At 41.0% G+C, this 17,552-nt stretch overlaps 1 protein-coding gene across 3 annotated transcripts in view; it reads right to left on the bottom strand.

Moving 5' to 3' along the window:
* Nucleotides 1-17,552, bottom strand: part of RELN (reelin) — a 547,755-nt gene that overhangs the window by 148,051 nt on the left and 382,152 nt on the right. For all 3 annotated transcript variants that reach the window (XM_089685528.1, XM_089685532.1, XM_089685541.1), the window contains exons 27-28: nucleotides 12,205-12,405; nucleotides 901-1,136 (exon numbers count right to left, since the gene is read on the bottom strand). In XM_089685528.1, the coding sequence (XP_089541654.1) occupies nucleotides 901-1,136; nucleotides 12,205-12,405 (437 nt within the window). The remainder of the gene's footprint in view (nucleotides 1-900; nucleotides 1,137-12,204; nucleotides 12,406-17,552) is intronic.

The following is a 17,552-nucleotide window of genomic DNA, read 5'->3' as shown; positions in this document are numbered from 1 at the left end:
CTTGCAGAGTGCAATTGCACTTGCAAAGTGTACAGTCTATTTGCCTTTAGTAAACCACACCCCAAGTGCACTGCTATTAGTCCTTCATTTTTTTACACACATGATTATATATACAACATTCAGAAAATATTATAGGGGATGGAGGGTAAGGGGCAAAATTAGGCAGGCCTCCCAAGCTTTCCTATTACACCTTTAATGTTACTGGTGGTCTAAAAGCTAAGGGGGTGTGGGGAATGTGGGCAAGCTCAAATTGTAAAGGAAATTTGGAATTTGCATATCATTTCAACTGCTTATATTTCTAGATCTACTGAGCATTTTGGTATGCAGGTTTTATCCATTGAAAAAAAAGTTCATTATTGAGAGAATAAACAAAGGAAAGTGTACAATAAAGTACAGAATAAAACAATCCGTGACATATTGATGACAAGGATTAAATGAACAAACATAGCCATTACTGGAGAATGTGTATATGCAGAGGTGTGATCAGTATTGATATTACCATACAGAGCTGAACTTACAGGACACTTGACATTCAAGAACATTATCAGGCAGAACAGCTTATCAGGCAAAAAAAAGAAGAAAAATAATAACTATAAATATATTGAGTTGGTATAACCACATTTGGGGGGGGGGGTAGAAGTTTCCATGTAAATAGGGTAGAAAGACATTGGGCAAGACCCTGGGATTCCTAAAGGTAGAAGTAATGGTCTTGACATGCAGTTTTTAAACACATGTTATGACCTGCTTATCCATTTTTCATCATATGCTTAGGCTAAATTTCCCAAAATGATGACATGCCTACTTTAATACATATGTGTTTGGATCCAGTTATCATTTCAAGTTGAACAGAAGCAATATATAGAACCAGAGGGAGGAAAATTCTACAAATAAGAAGCCTACCTTGAAGCTAGTGATCTTGGTATTACAATTGTAATTCGGGTCCATTCCTCATAGTCTCCAGGGTAGTAAGCAGTTGGTTCACTCAACTCTCTAGCACTTCCTTCACAGTCTTTGATTCCAGGAGATGCAGGATAACATCCTTCTCTCACCAATGACCAAGACAAACCAGCATCATGGGAGTATTGGAGAAGGACTGGTGCCTCACTACTGAATTCCTTAGTGCAGCCTACGTTCAGCTGTTTCATAAAAAATGTGTTACTATTTTATTTCATTACTCTTTACCACAACATTATAGCTCTTTTTCTCAGAATATGACACCAAATTGAAACAAAATATTACCCCAGATTTTAAATGACTCCTAATGCAATTTATAACATTTCAATTTTAAATTTAATTAGATGACACATCATATATAATATGGGCAATGTGAATACAAGTTTGTACATAACAGGCTGTGTTATGTCATGGACCCAGAAGATGTTACATCATCTGAACTCCATATACTGTAGTTATACCCTAACTGGAAAACAAAATGTAAATTATGTAGATCAGCATAAACCTTTTAATAACATTCACATCAAATCATCAGCTGAACATTTCACAGACTCTCCAAATAGGGAGAGCACTTATTCTGCTGCTAAAGGTTTTTAATAAACTATTCACCTTTAACTATTAAAACATACCAATAGACAAGAAATTAATTTTTCACAATACTTGATCATACCGTATTTAGGTCGTCTCTGAGGTACCAAATATCCCAGCAGACATCATCAACAAAATTGTAAAAGGTAAACTCTTCAGATGAACTGGCCAACATTTGATCAGTAAGTGGCTCTGTCAACACCACTCTGCCCGACACCCTTCCATTAAAAATATAAGTAGGCGGGTCTAAAATTATAGATTGAACATGTGTCTGCATCCATTCAGATGCAACCAATGCTCGGGTGCTTTAACTGTCAGTGGTGCTGGCTGACAGAATACAATAGCTAGCAGAGGAGATTCATTAGCATGGAGAGAAGAATCTGATAGATATCTTTCAATCAGCCCACACAATGTGCACATTGTATAAGACCACAGTTACACCAATCTCATTGCCTCTGTTTGCAAGATTTTAGCCAGCAATTAAATTGGATTTTACTTTCAAAGGAAATAAAATAAATAAAAGAAGAGCTGCCCGCAATAATCCTGTAAAACATTAAAGTGTTTTTTTATCCAAAACATTTTTTTGAACCTTTGTCAATGGGACAGGTAAATCCTAAATTTTATGACTGTTAATGGAACAGTGGGTGAGGAGACATCTTCCAGTGGGGATACTTGTTCCTGCTGCCATCTGCTCCCTCACTTTGATAGGGTTTTACCCTATCCTTTTTTTATAAAAAAATATTTTTTCAGTTAACTGTGACTTTTCAATTGGGGATGGAAACAATAATTACCTGCTTCACAAATAGTAAATCCCTGACAGAGGTATGATGCATGCACAAGTAATGTTTTAAAATCCTACGCAACACTGTTAGATTATTTTTTTCTTCTCAACCTATTCATTGAAAGCCACAAAACAGCACATATTCCAAACTGCTTTCATGCATAAAGGTACAATGAATGTATGCAGAGGAATTGTTCTATCATTTAAAAAAATAATGCTGCTGGAATGAAAACAGGAATAACAAAAGCATAGCAGATTTGCTGTTTTGCCTCTGTGGAAGATTCCAAATAACAGGAAATGTCAGTTGTGGACCTTGTAGCTGTTTTTATGATTCAATGTTATCTGCACACTGTGCAACAATGAATTGTGTATGCTGTACTTATTGTGGCTGTTGTAGCTGGCACATATTATAAGAGGTCTTGAACGTAACTCTCAACAAGGTGTCAGCTTCAAGGTTGAGTCTGGAACATACTGAGTACTTAATAAATAAATAAAAATGATAAATGTCTTCTTTATTTAGGCTGTGTTGTGAAGCCTTGTGAGTGATAACACCTGCCCAGCTGCTATCACAAGCTGCACAGAGAATGTGTTAATATCATAGGTGTTGATGATCATCACAGAGGGGTTTAACGCATGTTGTACTAGAAAACCTTGCTAATGATTCCTGGGTTAATTTTAAGTTCTTTATGTAATTCCAGCTAACATATCCAAATCCATGTATTTTTCAGTCTTTTCTGTAGCAATATAATTCATAGCTACATATAGTTACATAGTTGGTAAGTTGGAATAAAGACACCAGTCCATCCAGTTCAACCTGTGTCAAGGTATGTATACCAAAACTCATTTGGCCGTACTTCTGTGGATCACAGGAGTGCAGTTTGTTCTGCACTTCTGCAAACCATTTTCAGAGCCCGCTGTCGGCTGACGTCACTTAGCCAGTGCAGGCTGGGGAAAGATCGCGACCATATGATTGGGATTCATCCAGGAGCCTGGACCAGCACCTGGCTCAGCCTTTCAGCGATCCACTGAAAGTCTGAGCAAGCAACTTTCGCCCCCTCTACAGCCCAGAGCTCCAGTACTCCATACTCAAACATGTCAACACTGAGGAACCCTTGAAATAACTTTCCAGTCTCAGGGAACTCCTGCTAAAAATTACTATATCTACAACTCATGATACATGTGGTCATTGGGGAGAATTGCCACTTTACAGATAGCTAAAAAGATCAATGGTGTCAGTGGGAACCTATCTGAGAGGCAGAAATTGCTCACTGCTCAAGGAATCCCTGAAAACCTCTGGAGGAACCCTAGTTGAGAAACCTTGCTCTAAATGTAGCCAAACCAGAGTTTTGTACAGTTGTATAATTATAGCCTTAACTCTTAAGTAAATACCCTTTTTAATGCATTTTAATAGTTTGATAGGTTACCTTGCTGCAGCTTGGTATTCCAGACTACTACTGAGCCTGGGATCTACTAGGAACCCCAGATTCTTTTCCATCCTTGATTCCCTGAGATGTTCTCTCCCTACTGTGGAGCTACCATCCATGTTTTAGCCCACAATTGCATTACTTTACAGTTTTCAAAACTGAACTTCATTTGCCATGTAATTGCCCACCTTTCAATTTTATCGAGGTCTTCCTGTAAAGTATTTATATCCTGTTGTGAAGTTATTACTCTGCTTAGTGTTGCATCATCAATAAACACTGAGATTGAACTATTTAGGACAGCCTCTATATAGTTTATGAACAAATGAAAGAGAATTGGACCCAGAACAGAGCCTTGGGATACCCCATCTACAAGTCTAGACTATTCAGAAAATATGCTATTTTTCACCACCCTCTGGACACACTTCTGTAACCAGTTTTCTATCCAGGTACATACACTGTTGTTTATGTCAACAGACTTCAATTTGTAAATTAAGCATTTATGGGGAATTGTATCAAATGCTTTGGTGAAATCTAGATACACCACCTCCACAGGTCTTCCTCTGTACAGATTACAGCTCACCTCCTCATAGAATGTTAACAGGTTGGTCTGGTAAGAATTATCTTTTATAAATCGATGCTGGTTACAACTGATGATATTAGTTTTGTCTGCAGATTCTTGGAAATGGTCCCTCCAGTAGTTTACATACCATTGATGTAAGACTGACTGGTCTGTAGTTTCCAGTTATATATCCTGCTCCTTCTTTGAATACTGGTGCTAAATTGGCTTTTTGCAAATCAGCTGGTACCATTCCAGTCACTAAACTATATAAATACTGAGGAGAAGAATATATTTAATGCAGTTGCTTTTTCCTTGTCATTTGTAACCAAAATCCTGTGGTTAATCGTTATGGAGCCAATATGCTCTTACCTTGCCTTTTTGCTATTAATATATTTAAATGTTTTGGGGGATATTTTTTTTCTCCCCTGCACTATGTGTCTCTCGTAGTTTATTTTAGCTGCCCTGATCAAACTCTTGCATCTGCTTAGGAATTCTTTGTAGTGTTGGAATGCCAACAGTGACCACACTGCCTTATATTTTTTAAAGAGGTCGGAATATAAACTCCTAGATATTTGAGGGCTCTAATTTTCCATTTAAAAGGGAAATTAGAACGAAACTTTTTGGGGGGGACAAAGAAATATTTAGGGCCTCCATTTTTTTGTAATTGACTTAAAAGTTACTCACCAGTCCAAATCTTCAAATTATTTCAGAAATTATGGTAGTGATATACTGTAAATGGGGTGAAAGCGTAAAGAAGATGACTTGTATTGCTGAGAGACCATTTCAATGTCTTTGAAAGCAGGGTTATTTGGAAGAGCTATGAACTATGTCAACATTTAGTTATGGCACACTACACCATTGCTTTACCCCTGGTGCCCTGATGCACCCCAGATTACAAGCCAAGCAATGTTCTTGGGATATGGCATTGCTAATTGCAACAGAATCCCAGCATCATGTATTGTGGTTGGCAGCACTCTTCTCCTCTGGTACCTGAACTCCTGTGTTTGGGCCACAGAAGCAAATACATGGGGGTGATCAGGGTTCACATTAATTATTGTATAAATGATAACTGTGTAGGTCTCTGAATAAGCAGCACCATGAAAAATTTACCTAAAATAAAATAGAAGTGCACCATCTGGTATGTCTATGTGCCTAAGGTGTCACTCCTGTGCCTTCAGCTTCATATCTGTATACAGTGTGAGATCTAAGGCAATGCTTCCTCTGACTGCTATCCACTGATTTACTAAAGCAGTTGAGAACCTTCAGCTCAATTATACAATCATATAATAAGCATTTGTAAATTACTGGGTAATGAACAGAAACATGCTTTTCACATGGTTGGATAACCAAAATGAATAGTCACAACGTTTTGAGTGAAGATTCCCAACTCCTTTGGTAAAGCAGCCTCCTGGCCTCAGAAGATTTGCAGTGAGATATAGTGATGTCATTCCTGTGCTTCTCACAGTTTTCTGACATGAGGAAGCAAAGCCACACAGAGGCACAGTACAGAACAAAGCATTACAAAGCGGTAGTAAACCATGTTTAAAAATAAAAAAACTAGTCCCCAGCAGGTTCATGTCATAATAATACATCATTTGTATTAGATTTACCTAAAAAACAGATCCCTCCAGCATTACACTATCACTACTGGCAGGGATTCCATATTCACACGGTATTCCTTCTGGGCTTGCAGGCTCCGGCTATTTGAATGGCTGCAATGATGTCACTCCCAGGCATGAGCATGGGAGTCATGGCTGTGGCACAGCTCTCTCAACAGACAGCTTGCCATCCATTGAGAGTGCAGAGCGCCGGTGATGTCGCCGGCTGATACGCCTGTAAATATCGTCTAAACAGTGCACATTTAGGAGATATTCAATATACTTACAGGTAAACCTTATTATAGGCTCAACTGTGGTACAAAATAAAAAGCAGAGTTTACTTCTGCTTTAAGTCAGTAATAGGGGGGTGCAGCACTCCTTAGCAGGAAGCGATATGTATACACAACAAACAAATATGGCTGCTGCCATGTGAATTCCTACCTTCACACTTCAAAAAGAAAGAAGGATTTAATACATTAACATATGTTGCTCATATTTGCATCAAGTTAATTGCCACAAAAAGACTATAGTTTTCTCCCATTGACAGTTTTATCTGTAAGTCTCTGCACACTGTCTAAGCTCTACCTATTTAGAGTGTATTATTCTCCCTTGTGCTATTCTATTTTTAGAACTGAGGAAATGATCTTTGAAGGCTCCCCTGTAAACATCTGATCTCTTTAATAATTCCACTTGTAAATTATTCATCATCTGTATTCACCAATTATGTAAGGACCATGTAGTGGTGGCTAGCTCATTAAAATTACATTGCTGTCTACCCCTGGAAAATCACAAATGGGAATTCATTATAAACTCGATAAAAATTTGATCAGGGTTTAGAGATAACAGCTTGTCTAACCAAATAAAGCATGATTTGAGATTCACAATTTGAAATGATTTCTTACCACGGGAGGCTGGTGAACACTGAAATCAATAGTGATTTAACTACGGAAACATTAACACTAATGATAGAAGAACTAACATAAACAGCAAAGATTGAATTACAACACATACAGGATAAGGCAGTGAAATGTGTATAATATTATATTACTTATAATATTATATTCACTTTCTGTTTAATGTGTATTATATTGAGTTTCTATTTATTATACACTGGACTTCCTTATGCAGACTGACTTTTTTTTAAAGGTACCCATTATTTTTACAGGACTGATCTTTACTGTCAGATTTCACCAAAAAGTGTTGGGTAAACATTTTCTCTGAGTTGTCACAAAATTAGCATCTCACTCAGTGATTAAAACAGCACACAAAATGTGTTGTCACTTCTCTCATATATAAAAATGCAATGTTGACCTCATACAAAAGCATGGGAAAAAATAATAGCACAGTGTGCTAATGTCACTAGTATGAATAGGATGTATTAATAAGTTCAGACATAACTCTCATATTTCTGATCAAAGTTTACTGTTCTGCTAAAGGTATGGGGTGATATAGGATCATATTACATTTCGCACAGTGTTTCTTTGTTCCACAGTTTTCCATTTATTACTATAAATCTCAATTGCAGTTCAGTTTGCTTGGCCAAGCTAAATGAAGCTTAATATATAACCCCTTTTTGTATATAAAAAAGTATTTAGAACGGTCATCTAAGGATTACAGGTGAGCGGTTTCATAGTGCTAGTTTTAGGTTATTTACAGTATGTTATGATATGGATAATAAAACAGTAGTAAATTTGCTTTAACTCACCACATTTACACAATATCACTGTCAAACACTGAACAGGTCCTGCCAACAACAGATTCCACAGAATGCCTGCTGTTACCTTTTCTTTAGCCAGAAAAGTTTCATCCGTGCCCCACTCTTGCTTAGTTTAACTTTGTACTAGATTCTGGTCTTCCCCGACTTGATGACTAAGATATCAACTGCTATTTCACTGTCCAATAAAAGTGCCTACATGGCCATTATTGCTCATAATAAAGAATAACCCATAAACTTCAAGCATCCCTGGCATTTTAGTTACCAACCTGCACTATGCATAATGCAAGTTGGTAAATAAAAGGGCAGGAATGTCTGAAGTTGTTAAGTTATTCTTTAATATGAGCAGTAAATTAGTACATTATGCTCTCTGTGCTGTAACCTCTTTGTATTTTGTTTATTATGATGGTGTTTTTGGACATAGCTTGTTATGGCTAAAGATTACTGTGAGTACTAGTTGGCTGTGCTCCCTCTAAAACGATTTTAGATATACACTTACCGGCCATTTTATTAGGTACGCCTATTCAATTGTTTGGTAACACAAATTGCTAGTCAGCCAATCACATGGCAGCAACTCAATGCATTTAGGCCTGTAGACATGGTGAAGACAGCTTACTGATGTTCAAGCTGAGCATCAGAATGGGGAATTAAGGGGATTTAAGAGACTTTGAACGTGGCATGGATGTTGGTGCAAGACGGGCTGATCTGAGTATTTCAAAAACTGCTGATCTACTGGGATTTTGATGCACAACCATCTCTAGGGTTTACAGAGAATGGTTAAAAAAAGAGAAAATATCCAGTGAGCGTATCCAGTGAGTTGTGTGGACAAAAATGCCTTGCTAATGTTAGAGGAGAATGGGCAGACTGGTTGCTGCAACATTCAGATGGTAGGGTCAGAATTTGTGTAAACAACATGAAAGCATGGATCCATCCTGCCTTGTATTAACAGTTCAGACTGGCAGTGGTGGTGTAATGGTGTGGCACTATTTTCTTGGCACTAGCAAGGTGTACCTAACAAAGCCTAATAAAGTGGCCAGTGAGTGTATACTGTATATATATATATATATATATATATATATATATATATATATATATATATATATATATTATAGAAAAGTATTGGGATCATTGGATTCAGGTGTTCCAAGCACCTCCATGATCACAGGTGTATAAAATCAAGCACCTAGGCATGCAGACTGCTTCTACAAACATTTGTGAAAGAGCTCTCAGGAGCTCAGTGAATTCAAGCATGGAACTGTGATAGGTTGCCACCTGTGCAATAAATCCATCTTTGAAATTTCCTTGCTACTAAATATTCCATGCTCAACTGTGAGTGGTATTATAACAAAGTGGAAGCAACTGGGAACAGCAGCAACACGTATAATCACAGCGGGGTCAGCGCATGCTGAATCGCACAGTGCGCAGAAGTCGCCAACTGTCTACAGAGTCAATAAAGACCTCCAAACTTCATGTAGACTTCAGATTAGCACAGCAACAGTATGTAGAGAGCTTCATAGAATGGGTTTCTACGGCCAAGCAGCTGCATCCAAGCCTTACATCGTCAAGTGCAATGCAAAGCGTCAGACGCAGTGGTGTAAAGCACGCCGCCACTGGACTCTAGCAGCGGAGACGTTTTCTCTGGAGTGAGAATCACGCTTCTCTGTCTGGAAATCCGATGGATGTGTCTAGGTTTGGCGCTTGCCAAGAGAATGGTACTTGTCTGACTGTAATGTGCCAAGTGTAAAGTTTGGTGGATGGGGGATTATGGTGTGGGGTTGCTTTTCAGGGTTTGGGCTTGGCCCCTTAGTTCTAGTGATGGGAACTCTTAAGGCGGCAGCATACCAAAAGAAATTTGGACAATTTCATGCTCCCAACCTTGTAGGAACAGTTTGGGGATGGCCCCTTCCTGTTCCAACATGACTGTGCACCAGTGCACAAAGCAAGGTCCATAAAGACATGGATGAGCAAATTTGGGATGGAGGAACTTGACTGGCCTGCACAGAGTTCTGACCTCAGCCCAACAGACCACCTATGCACCTATTCAGTGCCTGACCTCACAAATGCATTTCTAGAAGAATGGTAAACATTCCTATAGACACACACCTAAACCTTGTGGACAGACTTCCCAGAAGAGTTGAAGCTGATATAGTCGCAAAGGGTGGGCCAACTCAATACTGAACCCTACGGACTAAGACTGGGATGCCATTAAAGTTCGTGTAAAGGCAAACGTCCCAATACTTTTGGCAATATAGTGTATATATGTATATATATATATATATATATATATATATATATATATATATATATATATAGCAATAACTGTTAATGTTCCACCAATTTTTAAGACTTCAATAACTAAGGACTGCAAAATCACAGAAATCCAAAAATCTAGTATCCCTCTTTTTGTTTTTTATAGTCTGTTTAATCATCTGCAATTTATTAAAATGGGACCCAGGAGAGAAAATGTCTTCTGTTTTAACAAAGTTTCTTAGGCTTTATGGCGGGCAGTGTGGCCATGTGACCCATGCATACATACAGTACACGACAAAGCTTGGGTTCGTTAAGAAAGTGCCTCCCCCCTTTCAAGCATGTTGTTGCTGACTGAAACTTAGGATAAAGTAGTTCAGTGGAAGAAGAGAGGAAGGTTAAGTTGATGCATTAACTAAATCACTTTCTAATGCTACTAATTTCTGTATATAGGTGTGATGGATGCTACAGGAAGCTATCAACCACAAGGAAGAGACAAGTCTTCAGTCTTTTACTGTCCAACCTCCTAGTGACTTGGCATATACCTAGTGTTCTACCATGCCCCCCCCCTTCCCCCCATGAAAAAAGGCATAAACAGAAGATAAAAAATTGATTGGACAATATGGAAAGGATGTGAGCCGATATAAAAAATACTAAATATTGATCTACAATATTTCATATTGACTGATTGAAAAAAAGAAAATATTTTTTTAAATCTGTATTTTTTTTTAACTCCAACCATAATAAAACAGCACATACAGGGGTTAATTTACTAAAACTGGAGAGTGTAGACTTTGGTGCAGGTCTGCATAGAAACCAATCAGCTTTGGGGTTTTTTGTCAAAGCTTAATTGAACAAGCTGAAGTTAGAAGCTGATTGGCTACCATGCACAGATTTCACATTCTCCAGACCAAAAATCTGTCAATGGATGTCAGGGACAAGATTGTAGACCTGCACAAGGCTGGAATGGGCTACAAGACCATCAGCAAGAAGCTTGGTGAGAAGGAGACAACTGTTGGAGTGATTATTTGCAAATGGAAGAAATACAAAATAACCATCAATCACCCTTGGTCTAGAGCTCCATCCAAGATTTCCCCTCATGGGGTAAGGATGATCATGAAAAAGTAAGGGATCAGCTCAGAACTACATGGTAGGAGCTTGTGAATGATCTCAAAGCAGTTGGGATCACAGTCACCAAACAAACCACTGGTAACACAATATGCTGCCATAGATTGAAATCCTGTAGCGCTCACAAGGTCCCTCTCCTCTAAATGGCACATGTGCAGACCTGTCTGAAGTTTGGCAATGAAAATCTAAATGATTCAGAGAAGGATTGGGAGAAAGTGCTGTGGTCAGATGAGACCAAAATTGAGCTCTCTGGTATTAGCTTGACTTGCCGTGTTTGGAGGAAGAAAAATGCTGACTATGACCCTAAGAACACCATCCCTACACAGAGGTGGAAACATTATGCTTTGGGCTGTTTCTCTGCTAAAGGTATGGGCCAACTTTGTCACATTGAGGGGTCAATGGATGGGGCCATGTATTGTAAAATCTTGGATGAGAATCTTATTCCCTCTGCCAGAACACTGAAGATGGGTCGTGGATGGGTCTTCCAGAATGAGAATGACCAAAAACATACCGCCAAGGCAACAAAGGAGTGGCTCAAGAAGAAGCACATTAGGGTCATGGAATGGCCTAGCCAGTCTTCAGACCTTAATCCTATAGAAAATTTATGAAGGGAGCTGAAACTTCGAGTTGCCAAGCGACAGCCAAGAAACCTTAAGGGTTTAGTGAAGATCTGAAGAGTGAACCAAAATCCCTCCTGAGATGTGTGCAAACCTGGTAACCAACTACAAGAAACATCTTACTTCTGTGCTTGCCATCAAGGGTTTCTCCACCAAGTACTAAGTCATGTTTTACTTGGGGATCAAATACTTATTTTGCTCACTGAACTGCAATTCAATTTATAACATTTGTATTGTGTGTTTCCTGGATTTATGGTTGATGTTCTGTCTCTACCATTTAAAATACACCTATGATAAAAATTATAGACCCTTCATTTATTTGTAAGTGGGCAAACCTACAAAATCTGCAGGGGATCAAATAATTATTTTCCTCACTGTTTATATTAGGCTTAGCCCTTAGTTATGTATATAGCTAAAAACATAACTTCAAGTTATATAAGTTTCATAACCACCATGATTGTACATTTCCGTAAAAAAAAGAACATGATTTATTAATATATACTATACTATATAGTACTGTAATAATTTTATGAAACAAAAATATTATTACAATATACTATAATATCATAACAGATACAGATTCATTGTAATTACCTTAAACTGAAGTACATATCCTGGTTTTAAAGTCAGATCTCGAGTTACAGCAAATCGATCACCATCTGATTTCCCAAATATCATAGCTGAAGGTGTGACAGAGCAGAAGCTTTCATTTTTAACCATGCCTTCATTAGCCAACATAAGCCAGACACTCAGTTGGTTCATTGGGTAGTCAAATGCAGGCTTCTCATAAAAGTTCTGACAGGAAAGAACATAAATTATTTATATTCAAGAGTGAAGAAGACAGTTGCATTTTATTAAGGCATTTTTCTATTTCCCACAGATCCCCTATGAACAGTACATGCTGTCATATTTAAAACAGAATTGAACCCATTGATTTAACTGTATCCTCAAACAATTACATTCAAGACATGCCATGAATGATAACTGTCACAATTGCTTGAGTTCTCAACCGAATGGTCATGCCATCAAATGGCTGCTGTCATAACTGATCACATGTGGAGCACCATGGCAACTGTAGAGGCTAAGATAGTAGCTTCTATGAGCGTTTACTTACATAGTTACATAGGAGAAAAGACATTAGTCCATCTAGTTCCACCAGCAAAAAAACAAAACAGGAAAACCTCCACATGATCCAGTAGATGTTTTGAGGAAATACCTCTTTATCAAACTAACCCCACTATACTACAAGCTGATACCAGACATCTTCACATACTGCTCTGGTTGAATACAATGTAAACAAACATACAGGCTGCTTCATTATCTACTAAAAACTATGTGAGAATATTGTAATAAATAAATCCAGTTTGTTGATTATAAAATATTAATGAATTCGTATAATATTGGCATCAATGAACACAACACAGAAATTGGAGTTCTTCAAAAAGACTGTGTGTGAACACACTGCAAAATATATTCCCATGGGCAACAAGTTTAAAAGGCTAAAAATCGAGTGTGCATGCGCGGCCGGCGGGAAGAACATGTCCCGCTGAGGCTCCGTCTCCCCGTCGGGTGACAGTGCCTGGAAGCAGCGGGTCCCGGCCCGCAATACACAAGGAGGGGACCCGGTCCCCGTGGCAATCCTCCCAGGGTCTGATCCGCCCTGGTCTGAGGCGGATCCTCCGCGGCAAGTCGGAGAAATCCGACAAGAGACTCCGTCCCTGCAGTGAGCCGTCTATAGGCCCGCCCACCGCTGCCCACGCTACACGGAGGCAGAGGAGAGAGGAGAGAGAGCAGGGGGGGCTGAGATCAGAATAACAGCCCCCCCCCATTAAAAGCTGCAATATGGTCAAAGGGGCACCCCGGCATCAGGTCCCCCCATCCACCAAAACCATCAAGGAGGCCCTGGCAAAGGCCTCCACAAAGATGGCCACCGCCCCAGCAAGTGGAAGCAAGCAAGCAGCAGGGGCATATGCAGCCCTGCAGGATCCGCAGCCCAGCCATCCCTGCACATCTGAGGGTGAGTCTGACACTGAAACAGATGCCCCTGCACAAGCCCTGACGTCTGACCTTACAACCCCTGACCTGTTAACCTGCTTTGAACAAATGCTACACAAAGCTTTGAAGCAAACCTCAGACCGCATCACTGCCACGCTGTCTAGGGAAATCCGTGAGCTAGGACAACGCACTGCGGACCTAGAACAGAGGGTGGATGGTCTTGACGCCTCACTTCAGACGCATACGGATGACCTTTATCTCCTGCGTGACGAAAACGCTACATTATTAACACGACTAGAGGACTTTGAAAACCGAGCACGGCGCTCAAATCTACGTATCCGTGGCCTTCCGGAAACGATCGTTGATGTTCAATCAACGATAACAGCTCTGTTCCAAGAGCTTGCCCCAGCTATCCCAATCGATAGATTGGAATTGGATAGAGTTCACAGGGCGTTAGCACCACGACGCACTGACGGTCCGCCACGTGACATTATAGCCAAGCTTCACTTTTTCCGTACCAAGGAGCAACTTCTACAAGCTGCCTGTAACGCAGAATCTCTACAGTTCCAAGGTCATACCTACCAATTATTCCAGGATCTATGCCCCACAACCATCGCCAAGCGCAGGGCTATGAAACCCCACCTACAAGTACTTCAACAACATGCAATACAATATAGGTGGAGCTTCCCTTTTGCAGTGCGATTCCGACACCAGTCTCGGGATTACACCTGCAAGACTCCGGAGGACCTTTTAGACACCCTGCGGACCCTGCAACTACATCCCCCAGCGACGCCATCAGAGAGCACCAAGCGGAGGTCCACATCCAGCTTGCCGCGGAAGTCCTTCCCCGCGCGTACAACTGATGGTCAATTCAACTTCCAGAAGAGAGGGCGTTTTTCGTCTCCAGGCCTATCCTCACAAGATACCATGGACTGAACTGTGTCCCACGTTTATCCTTCTTTTTCCCCCCTATTTTTGCCGCACACACCATATGATATATTCTTTTGGTTATCATTATCATCACGGTTAACACCGTTAATATTCTCTCTCCCTCTACCCATTAAATCTTGGATTGTCCCACAACATGGGGATTGTTCTGCGCCCCTCCTCCTGGGTTCCATATTAGTTTATATCTGGGAGCTTAGGCTTTGACGGCATGCGATGTCGTACCCCGGCACCCATGAGGTTTCACTTGCACTATTAGTGCCGTCTGAGTCTGGGATGCCCTGATTTTTTCGAATGTCATTGACATTGCTGTCATCCTTATGGTCCGCGTACCTGCACACTCCACCTTAGCCCCTGTGTTATTGGTTATTTAATAACACTTGGGCTACTGTTGCTCCCTAGATCACCCTGATCCAGGGTGTCCTTGGGAGCCCACCTTTTTTAGGCCTTAAATGGCCTCCTACACCCCTTCTTTCCTATTACCTGTCTCCTACCGTACCCCTCTTCCCTCCCTCCAACATGACTCCATGACCTTGCACAACATACTCCGCAACAATCTTATCCCCCTCAGTAATCGTCAGGCTCCACCCTGGGCGGTGATGCCATGCTATCCAAACCACTATGCACTTTCCCCATGGGCTCGTTAAATGTCCTTACCCTGAATGTTCAGGGCCTCAATATCCCGCAGAAACGTAATAAGGCTTTCCAAACCTTCGCTACACTTAAAGCCCACGTGGTCTGTCTTCAGGAAACGCACTTTACTACCAACTCCACTCCTAAGTTTTTTGGTCCTCGATATCCTCAGGTCTATACAGCCTCTGCCACCGCCAAACGTAGGGGGGTACTGATTGCCTTCCATCGCACAACACCTTTCATGCCATGCACCGAAATCAAAGACCCGGAGGGTTGTTACCTCCTGTTAGTAGGGCAACTCCTTGACGTAGATGTCACCATTGTTGCATACTATGCCCCAAACCAAGACCCTTTACCTTTCCTTTCACACATACTCTCGGTTATAGATCACCATAAACGCAGAACTTTAATTGTTGGCGGAGACTCTAACAGTGTAATATATCCCTTTCTCGACAAATCTCCTCAACCATCTCCTATCCCTGCTTCGAAACAAACCTTCCAATCCATACTACAACGTTATTCTTTGATAGACTCATGGCGAGAACTCAACCCGACCAAACGCCAATACACCTTCTATTCTCACCCCCATCGGTCATTCTCTAGGATAGATCATATCTTCGTCACCACTGCCTCTTCCCCGCGGCTTTTGACTTCTGAAATAATTCCCATCCCCTGGTCTGACCATTGCGCCGTGTTCATATCTATGGCTTCGTTGGCCCCATCCCCCGCTGAATCCTCTTGGATCATTAATGATAACTTGCTTGCAAACCCAGCTCATTGTCTAGAAATAGAAGCAGCCCTTAAAGACTATTTTTCCCTTAATCAGTCACCTGATATTTCCCCTCTCCTGCTATGGGAAGCGCACAAACCGGTATTGCGAGGGTTTTGCCTTAGCAAAGCATCCTTCTTAAATAAAACCAAAAGGCAACAACGTCTCCTACTGGAGCAAACCTATGATCGTTCTCATCAAGCCTTCCAGGCGGCTCCTACGCCTGCCAACCGTGAAGCCCTGGAGCGATCTAGATTGGCCCTAGATCTCTTTCTCACAGACCAAGCGGAACTCTCACTCCGTAGATCTAGGCATAAATACTATACTAGGGCAAATAAACCCAACACATTCCTGGCTCTCTCACTTCGCAGGCTCGACCAGCTCACTAAACCTATCAGGATACGCACCTCCTCTGGCAACCTCACTAGTAACCCGGAACACATTTTACGGACGTTCCATAAACACTTGTCACAGCTTTACTCCTCTTCCACACCTTTCGACCTCGCACAAGCTGATACCCTTTTAACTTCCATTTCTTTCCCGAAACTCTCAGAGTGCCAGTTGGCGACACTTGAACGACCCATCTCCCCAGCCGAAACCTTAGACGCTATTAAAAGTCTAAAGCTACGTAAACGCCCAGGGCCAGATGGCTTCTCAGCCACTTACTATAAAAAATTTGCTCATCTCCTCACACCTATCCTCACTAATGCTTTTAATGCTTTACTATCTGGCCAAATCTTCAATCATGAAACAGTGCAAGCGAACATTTCAATGATCCCAAAGCCGAATTCTGATGACACGCAGTGGTCCAATTATAGGCCAATCTCTCTCCTTAACATTGACATCAAACTGCTAGCAAAAGTCCTTTCTTCACGTCTTAACCTGTATATTGGCTCTCTAATTCATAATGACCAAGTGGGCTTTATCCCAACTAGACAAGCGGGAGATAACATCAGACGTGCATCCCTTTTGGCAAACTTAGCAAGATCTCGTAATATTCCCGCATATTTACTGTCCCTAGATATCCGGAAAGCATTTGATACAGTGTCATGGCCATACCTCGATTATATTTTGCATCGGTGGGGTTTTGGCCCACACTTTTTAACCTGGATCTTCTCGCTGTATCGAGAGCCTTCGGCCAGAATTAGGTATCTGGGGCACAGGTCAGCTCAATTCCCGATCTCCAGAGGCACAAGACAGGGCTGCCCTCTGTCCCCCTTGCTCTTTGCTCTGGCTATAGAGCCCCTAGCCCTCTTAATTAGAGCTAACCCGGATATCAGGGGACTCGAGATAGGGGGCACACACCATAAGTTATGTCTCTTTGCGGATGACGTCTTGCTCTTTCTCACGTCTCCCTTGACTTCCTCTCCCTCCCTACTCCGGCTTCTCGAGGCGTTTGGCTCGCTTTCTGGTCTAATAATAAACCCGAATAAATCTACAGCACTCAACATCTCTCTCCCCCCTATAGAGTTGACGCATCTGAAACAGATTTTACCATTCCCTTGGTCACAGTGTCATATCCCTTTCTTGGGAATCAAACTGACTCCTAAGTTATCAGACCTTTACGCAGCTAACTATCTTCCGATGCTAAACCATCTTT

Source organism: Staurois parvus, unplaced genomic scaffold (genome assembly GCF_062004578.1).
Source record: "Staurois parvus isolate SC_StPar_1 unplaced genomic scaffold, SC_StPar_1.0 ptg000019l, whole genome shotgun sequence".
Classification (NCBI taxonomy): domain Eukaryota; kingdom Metazoa; phylum Chordata; class Amphibia; order Anura; family Ranidae; genus Staurois; species Staurois parvus.
The sequence above is the reverse complement of the archived record's forward strand: the minus strand, read 5'-3'. Positions and strand labels throughout refer to the sequence as shown.